Source organism: Stenella coeruleoalba (genome assembly GCF_951394435.1).
Source record: "Stenella coeruleoalba genome assembly, chromosome: X".
NCBI lineage: Eukaryota > Metazoa > Chordata > Mammalia > Artiodactyla > Delphinidae > Stenella > Stenella coeruleoalba.
This window is the reverse complement of record NC_137152.1, coordinates 14,363,641-14,383,073: the sequence shown is the minus strand read 5'-3', so window position 1 is coordinate 14,383,073 and position 19,433 is coordinate 14,363,641. Positions and strand designations below refer to the sequence as shown.

At 39.7% G+C, this 19,433-nt stretch overlaps 1 protein-coding gene across 12 annotated transcripts in view; it reads left to right on the top strand.

The window, feature by feature from the left end:
* The first annotated feature begins 417 nt into the window (after positions 1-417).
* Positions 418-19,433, top strand: part of BEND2 (BEN domain containing 2) — a 96,173-nt gene continuing 77,157 nt past the window's right edge. For 11 of the 12 annotated variants that reach the window (XM_079910641.1, XM_079910637.1, XM_079910644.1 and 8 more), the window contains exons 1-3: positions 418-492; positions 9,982-10,164; positions 16,530-16,690. In XM_079910641.1, coding sequence (XP_079766767.1) covers positions 423-492; positions 9,982-10,164; positions 16,530-16,690 — 414 coding nt within the window. In that variant the 5' untranslated portion in view covers positions 418-422. Of the gene's footprint in view, positions 493-1,377; positions 1,616-9,981; positions 10,165-16,529; positions 16,691-19,433 lie in introns of those variants that run through there. The other variant, XM_079910638.1, reaches the window with a different exon arrangement.

The window sequence follows — 19,433 nt, the reverse complement described above, 5'->3', positions numbered from 1 at the left end:
CACATTTCGAAAGTTGGATTATTCCGGATTTGTTCCCAAAGCTGGTGTTGGATATGAGTACAAACCCCGGAAAACCTTAGACAAAGTCTGAACTCAAATCTCTTACATTCTACACTTTTTCTATGATGTGTTGTATGTGAAGAACATTTTGTAAGGGGTGGAATTACCCTGGTGGCTACCAGTTCATATTGCTTTTTGTATGTGTGGAAAAAAGTACAGTTAAAAACATCTGCATATAGGTATAAAGTGAAGGAGGCATGGCGCCACACTTTCCGTCGCGCATTCGGCGCCCCCTCCCTTGCAGGCGACTGCACACGCCCCGTGCTACTGCGCAGCCGCAGAAACCTGGGCGGGTTTTGCGCCTTCCGTTACCGCCTCGGTCCGTTACAGTCTGTCTTCCGGTGTGCACAACCGCGACCCGGATGCAGTGCAGACGCCGAGCCGGAGGCAGTCAGAGCTGGGCTCCCTGCCTCACGATGTCTGAGGAAAAGGGTAAGGGGCCCTCCCCGAAGCTTTCCCAATAGTTTCTGCCTCTCTTCACCCCACCCGGGGAAAGGCTCTAACAGGTTTTGACCCCAGCCCATCTAGAGGGCTGCACACGTGACCGTGGGACTGGCTGTTAATCGGCCACAGCGCGTCAGGTGGTGGCCTCTCGGCTGCGGTCCCAGCTTGGTCAGGGCGCGCGTGGGAACCCGGGTGTTGCGGGCAGAGTCTAGCCCTGGGTCCAGGGCGTCCCTGAGGCTCAAGGCATCCCAGGAACTCAGGGTGTACCCGAGGTTCATGGCGTTCCAGAGGCTGAAGCTAGTCCTGGGGCTTTTGGGGTCAAGGGTTCATGGTGTCCCAGGGACTGAAAGCTCTGGGACTTTCAAGGTCCCAGGGTTCATAGCTTCCAGGGGCTGGTGGCCATCTGGGGCTTGTGTGGTCCCAGGGTTCATGGCATCCCCAAGGCTTGAGGTAATCTGGGGCTTCTGGGGTCCCCGGGGTTCCTGGTGTCCCTGAGGCTTGAGGCGATCTGGAGCTTCCGGGTCCCAGGGTTTGTGGCATCCCAGGCACACGAGGGGCTCTGGGGGCTTCCGGGATCCCACGGTTCATGGCGTCCCAGGGGCTTGAGAGGATCTTGGGGCTCGAGGTGTCTGCAGAGTTCATGGTGTCCTGAGGGATGGAGGGAATCCTGGGGCTTTCAGGTCTCCAGGGTTCATGGCGTCCCTGGGACTTGAGGTGACCCATAGCTGGCTCCGCCCCCGGGGTTCTCGTGGCGCCAGCACGTGGCGAGGCCCGGCCTCGTTTCCTGCATGAGGGCGGTATTTCCTTACAGGACCTCTAGCGGCCGTAGTAGAACAGCCGTCCTCTCGCGAGAGGACGGCCGTAGAACAGCCGTCCTCTCGCGAGAGGGTGGGCAACCGCGGTTGTTTCCTGCGCCCCCCAGAGGGCGGCGTGCCACGCTTTAGCTGCAGAGCAGTTCTGCGCAGCAGCGGTTTTTCCTTTGAACTTTTTTTCAAGGCCTCATGCGCATGCACCGCAAGCAGCTGCTGAGCACTGCTTGTTGCTCCAGGAAAGCGATTTGGCTTAGCGGCTGGGACACTCTTTGGAGGAGAGGATTTGCTTTGCTGGAAGAGTGAGTCTGCCTTTGGCAACCTCAAATTGCAGCAGCGCTGCGGGGGGTGGGGTGTGTTTCTCACCGTCTCTCGCAGGATGCCAGAACGTGTGAGCTTTTGAGATTTGGCTACTTATTTTTTAAGTACTTGGTGCTGACTTTCTGGGACAAGTTGATCCATTATCCTTTCTCTTTCCCTGTCGGAGGAGGTAGGGGTCCAGGAAGGACCAAGACTCTCCGACGTTATATAGAATTATTTTTTTAATGTTACAACGTTATTTTTATTTCTTTTTGGGTTTGCTTTTCATTGAGATAACATTGGTTTATAAGATTATACGTTTCATGTGTACAACATTATATTTCTACTTCTGTATACCCTACAGCATGCTCACCACCAAAATTTTATATAGAATTTTGAGTTTAAAGAATTGATAAACAAGCGAGTTGATTCATTATAACATCTTTTGAGATTGAGACGTTGATTTTGAGGCTTAGATCGTAACTGCGTTTGACCAAAGACAGATTGGGCAGCCTCGTTGTTTTATAGTAAATATGCAAATGAGGAGAAAGAAAATAAAGATGTGTGTGTGGAGAAATTCCCGCGCATAGAGCCTGTTCTTTGCTTCAAGAGGGCAGATGCGGGAGTCAGAACACTGCAAAATGTGAGGACCACTGTAAAGCAGGGGAGTGCTTCGGTGCAAGCTCCAGGACCCATCCCGCCGGCAGTATGGTTGAGCATGGTAGTTCGGTAGAAAAGATCCTAATTTAGTCTGCTGGGGATCGCTTCCCTCACTCTTCTACCCGGTTCTCCCCGAATTAGGACTGCTCTGGGGTTTTATGACACGAAGTGGTCAACTGGTTCAATGTTTACAAGTAGAGATTTCACAAGCAACTTTTCTACGCACTGTTTTTATAAAGCAGGGCATGGGCTCGATTCAGTTTCAAGCCTGCCTGCAGCAAGTGCTGGGCGATGGGACGCATTTTGGTGGTATTATCCCCCAACGGGCCGACTTTGTAGTCTCTAAAGTTTGACTAGGAGAGTAGAAGGGCTGGTTTTTAGAGTCCTGGGCAGAAGATTTAGAAAGTGATTGTTCAGTGTACTGACGCACAGTTTTGCTAAAAACATCGGAATGATCTGGCCATTGTAATCTGCCCTGTTTTGCTGTGTATATTCTTTGCACTAGTTGTCATGTGAAACGCAGGTTTCAGCCCTCACCATTGTGAACTAATGCCTTATCTGGTAAGTTCATGGCAACTTAGTTCCTTGCACCTTGGGACCATAATCTTCAAAAAACTTCTAAATATTATAATGTCTTAAAAATTGCCTCTGAAGGCTATGCATATACCTAAAGGAATTAGAATTTTGCCAATTAACTGAGAAATCTTAGTGGAGTTGTCAGTAGCTTTACTCATACTAGTTTGAAAGATCAGTTGATATACAAAAACTTGTCTTAAAAATAAAATTTCAGTTGCCTTTGTTATTTTCTCTTGATTATAAAGTCTAAGCTTTATTGTGGAGAATCTTAACAAATACAGAGAAGTCTAATGAAGATAATTTTGCCACCCAGAGATAGTGACACAGAGATAACCATTGGTATGTTTCCTTCTGCTCTCAAAGTTAAGATTATGCTGTATTTTTCTGCTTTGAATCTTACCCCCGTTTAAGAAGCAAGTATTTCACAAGCATTTCTAATATTAATAAATGTTCTTTGAGAATGTGCTTCTCATTGGCAATATACCATTCCATCATATGAAAATACCATAATTTATTTAACCAGTTTCCTTTTGTTTGGATAACTAGGTAGTTTCTAATGTTCTATTTTTTTTCCATGAAGACTATTAAGTCTTGGTACTTAATAGTTGGGACTCTCCAAACTCAATCCCAAAGTTTTATGGATGAGAAAACAGAGGCAAAAGAGTAGATGTATCTGGCCCAAAGTTAATACCCCTGGATAGCTAGAGAGCCTGAATTGGAGCCTACACCATGTGATTCCTAATTTAGTACCATTTTCACACCACCTTATACTAGCTAGTTACTTTATTCTAATACTTTGGTCTATTGCAAATAAATGTACTGAATCCAAGATATGCAATATAAATGTGATCTACGAGTTAATACTTCAAGCTTAAACATGTTCTTTTTCAGATCAACTTTAAGAAATAAAAAAACCCATTTAGAGACCATACATTTGGCATATTGTGCTATTTTTCATATTCATTAGAAAGGTTTACCAAGTTGATATTTCACATCTAGTTTACCTGTAGTCATCTATTTCACATTTTGTGAGATTCAATTTGAATTTAATTTGTTTGATAACAACATTTACTTTTGTACATTATTTCTGCATTATTTATTATCATAAGGATTGATAATTTATTTTTATTTTTTTATTTTTAAATGTCACCTTTAAAAAAATTTATTTATTTTTGGCTACATTGGGTCTTCGTTGCTGCGCGAGGGCTTTCTCTAGTTGCAGCGAGCGGGGGCTACTCTTCCTTGTGGTGTGCAGTCTTCTCATTGCGGTGGCTTCTCTTGTTGTGGAGCATGGATTCTAGGTGTGTGGGCTTCAGTAGCTGTAGCACGCAGGCTCAGCAGTTGTGGCTCTTGGGCTCTAGAGCGCAGGCTCAGTAGTTGTGGCACACGGGCTTAGTTGCTCCACGACATGTGGGATATTCCCGGACCAGGGCTCGAACCCGTGTCCCCTTCATTGGCAGGCGGATTCTTAACCACTACACCACCAGGGAAGCGCGATATTGATTTTTAAAGAACAAGTTTGGGAATTCATGGTCACCACAAAGTGTGGTTGTGTAATACCAGTTGTATCCTTTAAAAGTTAAAAGCATATCATTGAACACATAGTACATGGGCCAGGTGGTCCAGTTTCTTTTTTTTTTCTGAATTTTATTTTATTTATTTTTTTAAACAGAAGGTTCTTATTAGTTATCCATTTTATACATATTAGTGTATATATGTCAATCCCAATCTCCTAATTCATCACACCACCACCCCCCCCGTCCCTGGCCACTTTCCCCCCTTGGTGTCCATATGTTTGTTCTGTACATCTGTGTCCCAATTTCTGCCCTGCAAACCGGTTCATTTGTAGGTTCCACATATATGCATTAATATACGTTATTTGTTTTTCTCTTTCTGACTTACTTCACTCGGTATGACAGTCTCTAGATCCATCCACGCCTCTACAAATGACCAATTTCGTTCCTTTTTAAGGCTGAGTAATATTCCATTGTATATATGTACCACAATTTCTTTATCTATTCATCTGTCGATGGGCATTTAGGTTGCTTCCATGTCCTGGCTATTGTAAATAGTGCTGCAATGAACATTGCGGTGCATGTGTCTTTTTGAATTATGGTTTTCTCTGGGTATATGCCCAGTAGTGGGATTGCTGGGTCATATGGTAGTTATATTTTTAGTTTTTTAAAGAACCTCCATACTGTTCTCCATAGTGGCTGTATCAATTTACATTCTCACCAACAGTGCAAGAGGGTTCCCTTTTCTCCACACCCTCTCCAGCATTTGTTGTTTGTAGATTTTCTGATGCTGCCCATTCTAACTGGTGTGATGTGATACCTCATTGTAGTTTTGATTTGCATTTCTCTAATAATTAGTGATGTTGAGCAGCTTTTCATGTGCTTCTTGGCCATCTGTATGTCTTCTTTGGAGAAATGTCTATTTAGGTCTTCTGCCCATTTTTGGATTGGATTGTTTGTTTTTTTGTTATTGAGCTGCATGAGCTGCTTGTAAAATCTGGAGATTAATCCTTTGTCAGTTGCTTCATTTGCAAATATTTTCTCCCATTCTGAGGGTTGTCTTTTGGTCTTGTTTATGGTTTCCTTTGCTGTGCAAAAGCTTTGAAGTTTCATTAGGTCCCATTTGTTTATTTTTGTTTTTATTTCCATTACTCTAGGAGGTGGGTCAGAAAGGATCTTGCTGTGATTTATGTCATAGAGTGTTCTGCCTATGTTTTCCTCTAAGAGTTTGATAGTTTCTGGCCTTACATTTAGGTCTTTAATCCATTTTGAGCTTATTTTTGTGTATGGTGTTAGGGAGTGTTCTAATTTCATTCTTTTACATGTAGCTCTCCAGTTTTCCCAGCACCACTTATTGAAGAGACTGTCTTTTCTCCATTGTATATCCTTGCCTCCTCTGTCATAGATTAGTTGACCATAGGTGCGTGGGTTTATCTCTGGGCTTTCTATCCTGTTCCATTATTCTATATTTCTGATTTTGTGCCAGTACCATATTGTCTTGATTACTGTACCTTTGTAGTATAGTCTGAAGTCAGGCAGTCTGATTCCTGCAGCTCTGTTTTTTTTCCTTCAAGACCGCTTTGGCTATTCGGGGTCTTTTGTGTCTCCATACAAATTTTAAGATTTTTTGTTCTAGTTCTGTAAAAAATGCCATTGGTAATTTGATAGGGATTGCATTGAATCTGTAGATGGCTTTGGGTACTATAGTCACTTTCACAATCTTGATTCTTCCAATCCAAGAACATGGTATATCTCTCCATCTGTTGGTATCATCTTTAATTTCTTTCAGCAGTGTATTATAGTTTTCTGCATACAGGTCTTTTGTCTCCCTAGGTAGGTTTATTCCTTGGTATTTTATTCTTCTTGTTGCAGTGGTAAATGGGAGTGTTTCCTTAATTTCTCTTTCAGATTTTTAATCATTAGCATATAGGAATGCAAGAGATTTCTGTGCATTAATTTTGTATCCTGCAGCTTTACCAAATTCATTGATTAGCTCTAGTAGTTTTCCGGTGGCATCTTTAGGATTCTCTATGTATAGTATCATGTCATCTGCAAACAGTGACAATTTTACTTCTTCTTTTCCAATTTGTATTCCTTTTATTTATTTTTCTTCTCTGATTGCCATGGCTAGGACTTCCAAAACTATGTTGAATAATAGTTGTGTGAGTGGACATCCTTGTCTTGTTCCTGGTCTTAGAGGAAATGCTTTCAGTTTTTCACCATTGAGAATGATGTTTGCTGTGAGTTTGTCACATATGACGTTTATTATGTTGAGATAGGTTCCCTCTATGCTCACTTTCTGGAGGGCTTTTATCATAAATGGGTGTTGAATTTTGTCAAAAGCTTCTTCTGCATCTATTGAGATGATCATATGGTTTTCCTCTTTCAATTTGTTAAAATGGTGTATCACATTGATTGATTTGCGTATATTGCAGAATCCTTGCATCCATGGGATAAATCCCACTTGATCATGGTGTATGATCCTTTTAATGTGTTGTTGGATTCTGTTTGCTAGTATTTTGTTGAGGATTTTTGCATCTATATTCATCAGTGATATTGGTCTGTAATTTTCTTTTTTTGTAGTATCTTTGTCTGGTTGTGGTGTCAGGGTGATCGTGGCCTCATAGAATGAGTTTGGGAGTGTTCCTTCCTCTGCAATTTTTTGGAAGAGTTTGAGAAGGATCTGTGTTAGCTCTTCTCTAAATGTTTGATGGAATTCATCTGTGAAGCCCTCTGGTCCTGGACTTTTGTTTGTTGGAAGATTTTTAATCAAAGTTTCAATTTCATTATTTGTGATTGGTCTGTTCATATTTTCTATTTCTTCCTGGTTCAGTTTTGAAAGGTTATACCTTTCTAAGAATTTGTCCATTTCTTCCAGGTTGTCCATTTTATTGGCATAGAGTTGCTTGTAGTAGTCTCTTAGGATGCTTTGTATTTCTGTGGTGTCTGTTGTAACTTCTCCTTTTTCATTTTTAATTTTATTGATTTGAGTCCTGTTTCTCTCTCTTTTTTTTTTTTTTTGCGCTACGCGGGCCTCTCACTGTTGTGGCCTCTCCCGTTGCAGAGCACAGGCTCCGGACGCGCAGGCTTAGCGGCCATGGCTCACGGGCCTAGCCGTTCCGTGGCATATGGGATCTTCCCGGACCGGGGCACGAACCCGTGTCCCCTGCATCGGCAGGCAGACTCTCAACCACTGCGCCACCAGGGAAGCCCCCTCTCCCTCTTTTTTTCTTGATGAGTCTGGCTAATGGTTTATCAATTTTGTTTATCTTCTCAAAGAACCAGCTTTTAGTTTTATTGATTTTTGCTATTGTCTTCTTTGTTTCTATTTTGTTTATTTCTGCTCTGATTTTTATGATTTCTTTCCTTCTACTAACTTTGGGTTTTGTTTGTTCTTCTTTCTCTAGTTCCTTTAGATGTAAGGTTCGATTGTTTATTTGAGATGTTTGTTGTTTCTTGAGGTAGGATGGTATTGCTATAAACTTCCCTCTTAGAACTGCTTTTGCTGCATCCCATAGGTTTTGGACTGTCGTGTTTTCATTGTCATTTGTCTTTAGGTGGTTTTTGATTTCCTCTTTGATTTCTTCAGTGATCTCTTCGTTATTTAGTAACATATTGTTTAACCTCCATGTGTTTGTGTTTTTTACGGTTTTTTCCCTGTAATTGATTTCTAATCTCATAGCGTTGTGGTCAGAAAAGATGCTTGATATGATTTCAATTTTCTTAAATTTACTGAGACTTGATTTGTGACCCACAATATGATCTATCCTAGAGAATGTTCCTTGTGCACTTGTGAAGAAATTGTGATCTGCTGTTTTTGGATGGAATGGCCTATAAATATCAATTAAATCTATCTGGTATTGTGTCACTTAAAGCTTCTGTTTCCTTATTAATTTTCTCTTTGGATGATCTGTCCATTGGTGTCAGTGAGGTGTTAAAGTCCCCCATTATTATTGTGTTACTGTCGATTTCCTCTTTTACAGCTGTTAGCAGTTACCTTATGTATTGAGGTGCTCCTATGTTGGGTGCATATATAGTTTTAATTGTTATATCTTCTTCTTGGATTGATCCCTTGATCATGATGTAGTGTCCTTCCTTGTCTCTTGTAACATTCTTTATTTTAAAGTCAGTTTTATCTGATATGAGTATTGCTACTCCAGCTTTCTTTTGATTTCCATTTGCATGGAACATTTTTTTCCATCCCTTCACTTTCAGTCTGTATGTGTCCCTAGGTCTGAAGTGGGTCTCTTGTAGACAGCATATATATGGGTCTTGTTTTTGTATCCATTCAGCAAGCCTGTGTCTTTTGGTTGGAGCATTTAATCCATTCACGTTTAAGGTAATTGTCGATATGTATGTTCCTATTACCATTTTCTTAAGGTTTTGGGTTTGTTTTTGTAGGTCCTTTTCTTCTCTTGTGTTTCCCACTTAGAGAAGTTCCTTTAGCATTTGTTGTAGAGCTGTTTTGGTGGTACTGAATTCTCTTAGCTTTTGCTTGTCTCTAAAGCTTTTGATTTCTCCATCGAATCTGAATGAGATCCTTGCTGGGTAGAGTAATCTGGGTTGTAGGTTCTTCCCTTTCATCACTTTAAATACGTCATGCCACTCCCTTCTGGCTTGTAGAGCTTCTGCTGAGAAATCAGCTGCTAACCTTATGCGAGTTCCCTTGTATGTTATTTGTCATTTTTCCCTTGCTGCTTTCAATAATTTTTCTTTGTCTTTAATTTTTGCCAATTTGATTACTATGTGTCTCGGTGTGTTTCTCCTTGGGTTTATCCTGTATGGGACTCTCTGCACTTCCTGGACTTGGGTGGCTATTTCCTTTCCCATGTTAGGGAAGTTTTCGACTATAATCTCTTCAAATATTTTCTCGGGTTCTTTCTCTCTCTCTTCTCCTTCTGGGACCCCTCTAATGCGAATGTTGTTGTGTTTAATGTTGTCCCAGAGGACTCTTAGGCTGTCTTCATTTCTTTTCATTCTTTTTTCTTTATTCTGTTCCGCAGCAGTAAATTCCACCATTCTGTCTTCCGGGTCAGTTATCCATTCTTCTGCCTCAGTTATTCTGCTATTGATTCCTTGTAGTGTTTTTTCATTTCATTTATTGTACTGTTCATCTCTGTTTGTTCTTTAATTCTTCTAGGCCTTTGTTAAACATTTCTTACATTTTCTCAATCTTTGCCTGCATTCGTTTTCTGCGGTCCTGGATCATCTTCACTATCATTATTCTGAATTCTTTTTCTGGAAGGTTGCCTCTCTCCACTTCATTTAGTTGTTTTTCTGGGGTTTTGTCTTGTTCCTTCATCTGGTACATAGCCCTCTGCCTTTTCATCTTTCTGTGGTCCAGTTCCTTAAAGGAGAAGAAATTTATTGCTCTATAGAATTGGAAGTCCTAGAAATAATACTATTTGTGTGTGTGTACATACACGTATATCTCAAAGCTTCATACTAAGCAGTTGATGTCTTAGCTAACTTGAAATTAGAGATATGAAAATGCTTCATGTAATTTTTTTCAGCTAAAATGTTTTTTAAACACTCCGTAACTTTATAAGGTAGTTTCCTCTAGAAACTTTCAATTTAATGTGCTATCTAATATACCCTTTCTCTTTGCTTCTTCTTAGCTTATATTACTATAGCTCTTGAAGAGGACAGTGATGCCAATGATGATGCTGATCTTGTGATAGTAGAAGATTCTAATACAGAGGTTACTGAGAACATAGTTTCCAGTGATGAAGTGTTGACTCTACAACCAGATTTTGAAGGCAACAGTGATACCTCTGAGGAACCATCCCAATTGTCATATGGTAATTTTGTTAAATTTCCTCCTGTGTGAAATTTTGCTCCCTGGTCCTCATTTCCAGTAAATTGCTTAAATATTCCTCTAATTTTTACATTAATTAGTTTTTATCAGAGGGCGAAGCTTTGTGTTAATAGCACAGTGTTTACTTGTGCTTTCATTTTCCCTTCATTTAAGCTTTGTCATGTCTCCTTTTCTATTTTTGTTCTACGGGAAGTGGGGAGGTAGCCTTGGAAAGTGTTCGGGAGAATATATTTTGTTTCTGAAAAATTATTTATACCTGGCAACTAAAATTATAACTATTTGGGGGCAAAGCAAAAACTGAAGTTATGGGAGAAACATCTTGGGCCAAGAGTCCGTGGAATAGACGAGATGATTGTCTTTGTTGAAGATCTCAAAGAATCAACAAAAAACTCCCAAGCAATTATAGCAAGATTCTCAGGATACAAGGTTAATATGCAAAAGTCAATCCCTTTCCTATATACAAGCAGTAAACAAATGAAACTTGAAATTAAAAACAGAGCATCATTTACATTAGCACCCAAAAAAGAGTCCCTGGAAAGTAGAATCCTGCAACCAGAGCTCTAGCTACTTGTCCTTTCAGTGGTTGCTTCTCAACCACAATAAGAAGGAAATGGGAGGCCATTCACCTCCTCACTTATACACAGAGCCAAGAGATGTTACCCCTTGGGAACATTCCTTCAGTAACTATATGACAGTATGCTCTTTGCCATTTGCTTAGAGACTTGAGTTTCCTACTCTTTAAAACATTGAAGTATTGTTGCTTAGATTAGAGGTCAGCAAACTTTTTCTGTAAAGGACCGGATAGTAAATATTTTAGGATTTAAAGTTGTAAGGGCTCTGTTGCAACTACTCAGCTCTCCTGTTGAAATGTGAAAACAACATTATATTAGCAGACGAGTATGGCTGTGTTCCAGTAAAACTTTATGGACTCTGAAATTTGAATTTCCTATAATTTTTCCATTTCATGAAATATTCTTTTGTGTTTTTTAAAATTTAAAACTTAAAAATGTGAAAAAAAAACCCACCAAAAAATAAAACCATTCTTGGCTCCTGGGCTATACAAAAACAGGCAGCAGGGTGGGTTTGGTCTAGAGGCTGTAGTTTGCCAACCCCTGGTCTAAATGATGCCAAAAGTCATTTGATACCACTTGTTATCAGTTCTGGTTTTAAGACTATATTCAAGACCAACAGGATGCTTTCTTAGTGTATTACAAAACATCTGACTGACTCCTTGATAGTAGGGAAAGAACTAGAGGAGAATTTTCAATTGTGGATGCCCTTTGACATCTCATTTCTACTTCTAGGAACTTATCCCATACAACTACTTGCAGAAGTACACGACTGTTCAGCAGCGTTCTTTGCAAGAGGGAAACTTTAGAAGTAACTTAAATATCCATGAATTGGGGACTGGTTAAATAAATCATGCATGGCCTATCTGCATGATAGGAAACTGAGAAGCTGTTAAAACTGATTGCAGTATACCTAAAGGTATTAGTTTGGAAAGACTAATACATGTTTAGTGGAAAAAGGAGGTTGCAGAGCAGTACTTATAGTCGGATCCTTTTTATCTATCTAAGTGACATAAAAATTCAGAATAGGAGATTTCAGAAAAGGCGGCTAGGTAATTTTTTTATTGTGGTAAAATATATATAACATATTTATCATTTTAATCATTTGTAAGTGTTCAAAGTAGCATTTGACAGCCTAATAGCTCTGGCTAAAATTTTCAGTACAATATTGATAGCAGTGGTGAAAACGGGCATCCTTGTCTTGCTCCCAATCTCAGGGGAAAAGCTTTCAGGTCATTCACCATTGAATGTGATGTTAGCTGTGGGTTTTCATAAATACCCTTTATCTAGTTGTGGAATTTTCCCTTTGTTCCTAGTTTTCTGAGAATTTTTTTTTTTTCGGTACGCGGGCCTCTCACTGTTGTGGCCTCTCCCGTTGCGGAGCACAGGCTCCGGACGTGCAGGCTCAGCGGCCATGGCTCACGGGCCCAGCCACTCCGTGGCATGTGGGATCTTCCTGGACCGGGGCACGAACCTGTGTTCCGTGCATCGGCAGGCGGACTCCCAACCACTGCGCCACCAGGGAAGCCATCTGAGAATTTTTTTAATGAAATGATGTTGGATTTTGTCAGATTCCTTTTTGGCATCAATTGAGATGATCATGTGTTTTTTCCCCCTTTATTATATTAATGTGATGTGTTACATTGATTGGTTTTCTTATGTTGAACCACCCTTGCATTCCTGGGATAAATCCCTCTTGGTCATGGTGAATAATCCTTTTTTTGTTTTTTTTTGTTTTTTTTTTTTTACATTTTGACTGTGCCACGTGGCATGCGGGATCTTCGTTCCCCAACCAGGGATTGAACCTGCAGCCCCTGCAGTGGAAGCACAGAGTCTTAACCACTGGGCTGCCAGGGAAGTCCCTGAATAATACTTTTAACATGCTGTTGGATTAGACTTGCTAATATTTTTTTGAGGATTTTTACATCTATGTTCATAAGGGATGTTGGTCTTTTTCTTTTATTGTAATGTCTTTATCTGGCTTTGATATCATGGTAATTCTTCAGTTTTTTAGAAGAGCTTGAGAAGGATTGGTGTGTTAATTCTTCTTTAAATGTTTGGTAGAATCCAGCAGTGAAGCCCTCTGGTCCAGACCTTTTCTTTACTGGGAGGTTTGTGATGATTGACTCAATCTCTTCACTTGTTATAGGTCTGTTGAGATTTTCTATTTTTTCTTGAGTCAGTTTAGATAAATTTTTAAATTATAAGGACAAATTGTCTTCTCATATACCAGCATCAAGCAATTTAGAAAATATATAGGAAAAAAACCCAATTGATAATGGCTACAAACAAATATTTAAAATTATAAGGAATAAACAAATAAAAAATAGCAGAACCTATATGAAAGGAAAGAAAATACTGTACTGAGGGTCATAAAAAAAGGCTTAAGTGGAGAGACACAAAGTGTTCCTGGATGAGAAAAAATACTTTAGTGTACCTTTAAAAAAAACCTTGGGAAAACCTGTTTAAGGGACAAGTGGTAATTTACCATATCAAATGCACAAAAAGTTTAAAAGGACAATTATCGAAATACTATGATACTAGTTTTGAAACAGGGAGCCAGATTTAATGCAATAGGAAGATCATAAACAGAACAAAGAATTTAGAGTTAATATACTACAGTATATTAATATGAGAAACATATTACATAGTAAATCATGCTGGTACAAATGGTTAACTATTAGGAGTAGGGAAGCCCACTGGGTTTTGCCTCACGTCACAAATAATTTCAAGTTGGATTAGAGAGCTGAATATCTAGTAAATGAAAGTATGGAAAACTAGAAGAAAATATAGTTGAATGTTTTTCCTAATCCTAGTGAAAGATTGAGTATAGAAGTAGTTCGAGAAGTCACAAAAATATTAATGAATTTGATGAAATTAAAAATAAAGAACCACTTCCTCTCTCAAAAGCATCAGACTTCAAAAATCACATCACTACCTGGGAAAAGTATTTGCCGAAAATATACATTTTCCAGAGTTATTATCCTTAAGATAGCAAGACCTCACACAAATCAAACAGGAAACACTGAAACCCCAATAGGGCAATGATCAGAGGACATGAAAAATAACAAGTCACAGAACAGGAAATCTTAATAGATAGCAAACACCTGAAAATATTCAACTACATTAGTAGCAAGAGAAATGCAAACTAAAATGGGATAGAAAAACTTTCATCTATCAAATTAGAAATTTTTAAATGATTCATTTTAGTGATAATGGAGAAAAACCACTGTACTTCAGTTTTCTATGAATGTAAATTAGTACAACCTTTTTGGACATTTTGGCAACACCTGTCAGGAGCCCCTGAAGTGCTCATAGCCTTTGACCTACTGACTCTTCTATATATACATTATAAAGAACTATTCAGAGATGTACATAAATATTTACATTTGAATGTGTACACATCATTATAGCAAAATAATGAGCAATTGGAAGCCGTATTAATGTCCTACAACAGAAAACAGGTAACATAACCTATGGACATATACATGATGGAATATTATGCAGGCATTTAAAATATTTTAAAAATTATAAATGACATACAAAATTGCTCAGAATACATGTACAATATGAGTCAAACTACTATATAAAATATATAGAGGGCTTCCCTAGTGGCGCAGTGATTAAGAATCCGCTTGCCAATGCAGGGGACACGAATTTGAGCCCTGGTCCAGGAAGATCCCACATGCTGTGGAGCAACTAAGCCCGTGCGCCACAACTACCGAGCCTGTGCTCTAGAGCCCGCGAGCCACAACTCCTGAAGCCCGCATGCCTTGAGCCCATGCTCGGCAACAAGAGAAGCCACCGCAATGAGAAGCCCGTGCACCGCAACGAAGAGTAGCCCCCACTCACCGCAACTAGAGAAAGCCCGCGTGCAGCAACAAAGACTCAATGCAGCCAAAACAAATAAATAAAATAAATAAATTTATAAAAAAAAAACAAAAATTAAAAAATAAAATATATAGATAGTAAGAAAACAAGAAGGAAATATATCTAAGGGTTATGATATTTCTTAGTGATGGATTACTTTATTTAGATTCTGAATTTTTTATAAAGAGCTTAATTTTAGGTTGACTTTTTATAGAAATCTATCACATACAAAATATGCACAAATCATAAATATGCAGCTTAAATAATTTTCTAATTAATACACACATATAACCAACACTGAGCCCCCCAGAATCAGCTCTCACCTCCCTTTCAGTCACTACTCTCTTGCAAGGTAGCGCTATCCTGACATCTCCCACCATTGATTATATTTGCCTGTCTTTAGATTGAGCTTTAGCTCAATTGAATTATACACTATTCTTTTAGGTTCCTGAACCCAATTCCAATGTGTATGTTGGGGCTTCCCACAGAACAGCAAGCAATTCTTGGACACGAGCAGCTTGTCTGAGAATTCAACTCAATTCTGACATTATCTATTGTAGATAGTGTCAGATTCCACAGGTTGAGGGCTCAGTCTTACAAGACTGCCCCCTGCCACCCCTCCTCATACCCCAGTCACAAGCCCAGGCTGTCACCTGTGCTTCTGACCTACTTGCTATAAATCAGAGTTTCCCACAACCTCCTGCTTGGGTTCAATTAATTTTCTAGAGCAGCTCACAGAACTCAGAGAAACATTTTACTTACTAGAATAACAGTTTATTATAAAAGGACATAACTCAGGAACAGTATAGAACTAAATATACACACTTTTTTTTCTTTTTTTTTTTTGCGGTACGCGGGCCTCTCCCTGCTGTGGCCTCTCCCGTTGCGGAGCACAGGCTCCGGAAGCGCAAGCCCAGCGGCCATGGCTAACTGGCCCAGCCGCTCCGCGGCATGTGGGATCTTCCCAGACCGGGACACGAACCCATGTCTCCTGCATCGGCAGGCTGACTCTCAACCACTGCACCACCAGGGAAGCCCAAGAGTCTTTAACTCCTCTGATTTCTTGTTTCTGAGCCTTTGTTCCTTAGTATCTCCACTATAGAATGAAAGGGAAACAGGAAAGGAGGTAAAACTCGAAACCCTTCATTCCGCCTCATTCCTGCCCTGGCTCAGGATGGATAAAGGGAACCTAGCTCTCTCATTAACGCCCTTCCCGGTACTGTGATGCCAGCGTTCAAATCTACTACGAGATATGATATGACAGCATTGCACTCAACGTCCTCCTGGTGGCAGAGATGAATGACTCAGAACCATAACCGAGCCTACATAATTCTAGAAGAGATTTTGGCTTATTTTTCACATACAGTCCTTTAAGTTTAATTTAAAATTTAACTACGGAAGCAATCATAATCTTAGCACTGAAATGACCTTAGACGTAATCTCACCCAGTTTTCACCGAGCAGGGGAGGAGGCGATGTCTTTAGTGGTCTCTCCAGGCCGCACCGTGGTGGGCGGCCCAAGCCACAAGAGACTCCTGACTCACATTTGGAGGCCCGCAGTCTCCCTGAGTAAAAAGCTTCGGAGCTCCTTGACCAAAGCAGTTAGGACTCATGCTCTGTTGTTCATTTGTCTCCAGCACTTACTCTGTAGCCTTTAGGTTGTGGAGCATCCGCTTCACAATTTGGAAATGTGTTCGATCTGGATTCTTATTCCTACGCGTGGGCAATAAAACCCTTCACTTTTTAAAGGTTTATTCTAAATCACTAATGGAAGAATTCTCATTTTGTCGCTCTCTAAACTTCAGCCAGGACTCCAATTCAACTTGAGTTGGTATTCTGAGAACATATCCATGTTAAGTTTATTAAGGCAGTAAGTGGGTGAAGTAACTTTTTTATGCCTTGCTTTTCAGGAGTTGAAGGTTTAGCAGAGCTAGGTGACCAACCAGTTTCACAAATGAACCGTCTAGCAAATTTAAGAAGACGTGACCCCTACTCAGCGGAAACGGAGTTCATCCCGTTGCGCAAAAAAGCGCGATTATCTATTCCAGGAGAGGATAACGTGGATTGTATGGTAAAGTGAAAATCTTTCTGTTTTTCATTCTGCTTTATTTCTTTTTAATAGATTGAGTTTAATTTCATACAGTGAAATGCACAGATCTTTAAGTGTATATAGTTCAATGAGTTTTGACAAATATGTACGCTCACCCCTCATCAAGGTAAGAACATTTCCATCATCCCAGAAATTTCCCTCATGCCTATTCCCAGTAAGTCCCCACCCCCTGAACCTTGGTGAAATACCATTTGGATGTTTTTTTCCATCATAGATTAGTTTTGCCTATTCTAGAACTTTATGTAAATAGAATCATATAGTATGCACTCTTTTGTGTCATGGTCTCTTTTCCTTAGAGTAATGTTTGGAAATTCATCTGGTTGTAGCATTCCCATTTATTGCTAAGTAATATTCTGTTGTATGAATATCCATGATTTGTTTATCCCTTCTCCTTCTGATGGACATTAGGGTTGTTTCCAGTTTTCGGCTATTATGAGTAAAGTGGCTGTGAACATTATTATGGAAGTCTCTTTGTGAACATATATTTACGTTTAATTTGGGTAAATGCTCAGGAGTGGAAATACTGGGTCACAGGGTAGATTAAAGTTTATGAGAAACTGCCAAACAGTTTTCTGAAGTGGTTGTGTTGCTTTACATTCTCATCATATTCTGCTATGCTTCTAAATCTTTGAAGTTGAATAAAATAGATTATTAAACTATATATAATTAAACTTAACAGAAAATGCATTTATTTACTTACATAAGGATGAAGATAGTAATACCACCTAATCAGTACAGGCAATTCTCTTAACTTCTATCAGCCCCAATATTTTAATCTTTGGGGGGATAATGTTATTTGCCTTCCAAGAGCCATGGTTTCTGACATAATTATGTGAAAGCACTTTGGTAAGCATAAAGCATTAATAGAAGGGTAAGATGACAACATTGTTTTTATTATTACTAATCTATATTATAATTCCATATAATTTTTACTGCCTAATAAGTTTGTAATGTGGGCTAATTCAGATAATTTTTTAAAACAAAGACATTGATAACTACTTGGTATATTTCTATTAAAATTATCCTTATAGTCCATAATTCATCCTTAAAATAGTTATTATAATTAAATCAAATGGTTATTTGCTGTTTATTTATTTATACTCTATTTTATTCCAGAAAAGGATTTAAGGTGTCTTAGAGGTTATTCTATTAAGAAACATAGGTGCTTATGTGCTTCCTATTTTGTCCACAGAGTGTCACTGTTGGATTATTTGAAAATTAAAAGCCATATAACATTTGGTTCTTCGTGGTTAGAAATATTTGCTTTTAAAGCAGTTCTGGTGCCAGATTACTGGAAGACTAGTCTTTCCATCCTGAAGTACATAAGGGGTTAAGCTTGATGGAAAATGTTATCTTAAGTGTAGTTGACTTAATGAGAAAATAGTTCTGCAAATATCTTCCCATGTTGTTGTAGTATTTGCAGCGGGCAGAGGTCCTTTAGGCCTTTGGTGCTTCCTCTTTTTTAATAATAAATTTGTTTATTTATTTATTTTTTGGCTGCGTTGGGCCTTCATTGCTGTGCATGGGCTTTCTTTAGTTGCGGCGAGCGGGGGCTACTGTTCGTGGCGGTGTGCGGGCTTCTCATTGCGGTGACTTCTCTTTGTTGTGGGGCACAGGCTCTAGGCACGTGGGCTTCAGTAGTTGTGGCTCACGGGTTCTAGAGTGCAGGCTCAGTAGTTGTGGCACACGGGCTTAGTTGTTCCGCGGCATGTGGGATCTTCCTGGACCAGGGTTCGAACCTGTGTACCCTGCATTGGCAGGTGGAATATTAACCATTGCGCCACCAGGGTAGTCCCCCTTTGGTGCTTCTTGAAAGCGAAATTCAAGTCCTAAAACTTTTCTTTCAGTTCCTTCTTTTATATTTCCTTTTGGTTTATTAATAAATCCTTCCTATACAAAAACATGAACACCTCATTGTAAAGAAGGTGGAAGTGTCATTAATGAATGTACATCAGACTGAATATTTAAGTAATATTAATTTATAATTGCCCAATATATTTACATTTACTATCATAAAGACAATGATTAAAATTCTTTTTCAGCCTTCATTGACTATGGAGTACCTCTGAACTGTGAGCCCAAGGAAATATTTCTCTCACATGAGCAGTTTACCATTTTATTTTCCTCTTTTCCTTATCTGATAGAAATTCATAGCAGTTTTGTACCCTGTTTCAGTAGCTTTTCTAATTTTTGAAATACTTTTAGGTTTATGGAAGAGTTGCAAATATATTACAAAGAGTTCTTGTGTATACACTTCCCTTCCCTTAATGTTAACTGACCTGTATAATTTAAAGTTATGGCAATTGTTTAACCACAGTACAGTTTTCAAAACCAGGATATTAACATTGGTACCTTACAATAAGCTAAACTGCATCCTTGTTTGAATTACACTATCCCCCCCACAATGTCCTTTTTCTGTTCCAGGATCTGATCCAGTATCCCAGATGGAAATTAGTTGTGTCTCTTTAGTTTCTTCCAATCTGTGACAACTCCTTATTCTTTCCTTCTCTTTTGTGACCTTGACTTTTTTTTTTTTTTAAGGTACATGGGCCTCTCCCGTTGCGGAGCACAGGCTCCGGATGCGCAGGCTCCGGACGCGCAGGCTCAGAGGCCATGGCTCACGGGCCTAGCCGTTCCGCGGCATGTGGGATCTTCCCGGACCAGGGCACGAACCCGTGTCCCCTGCATCGGCAGGCGGACTCTC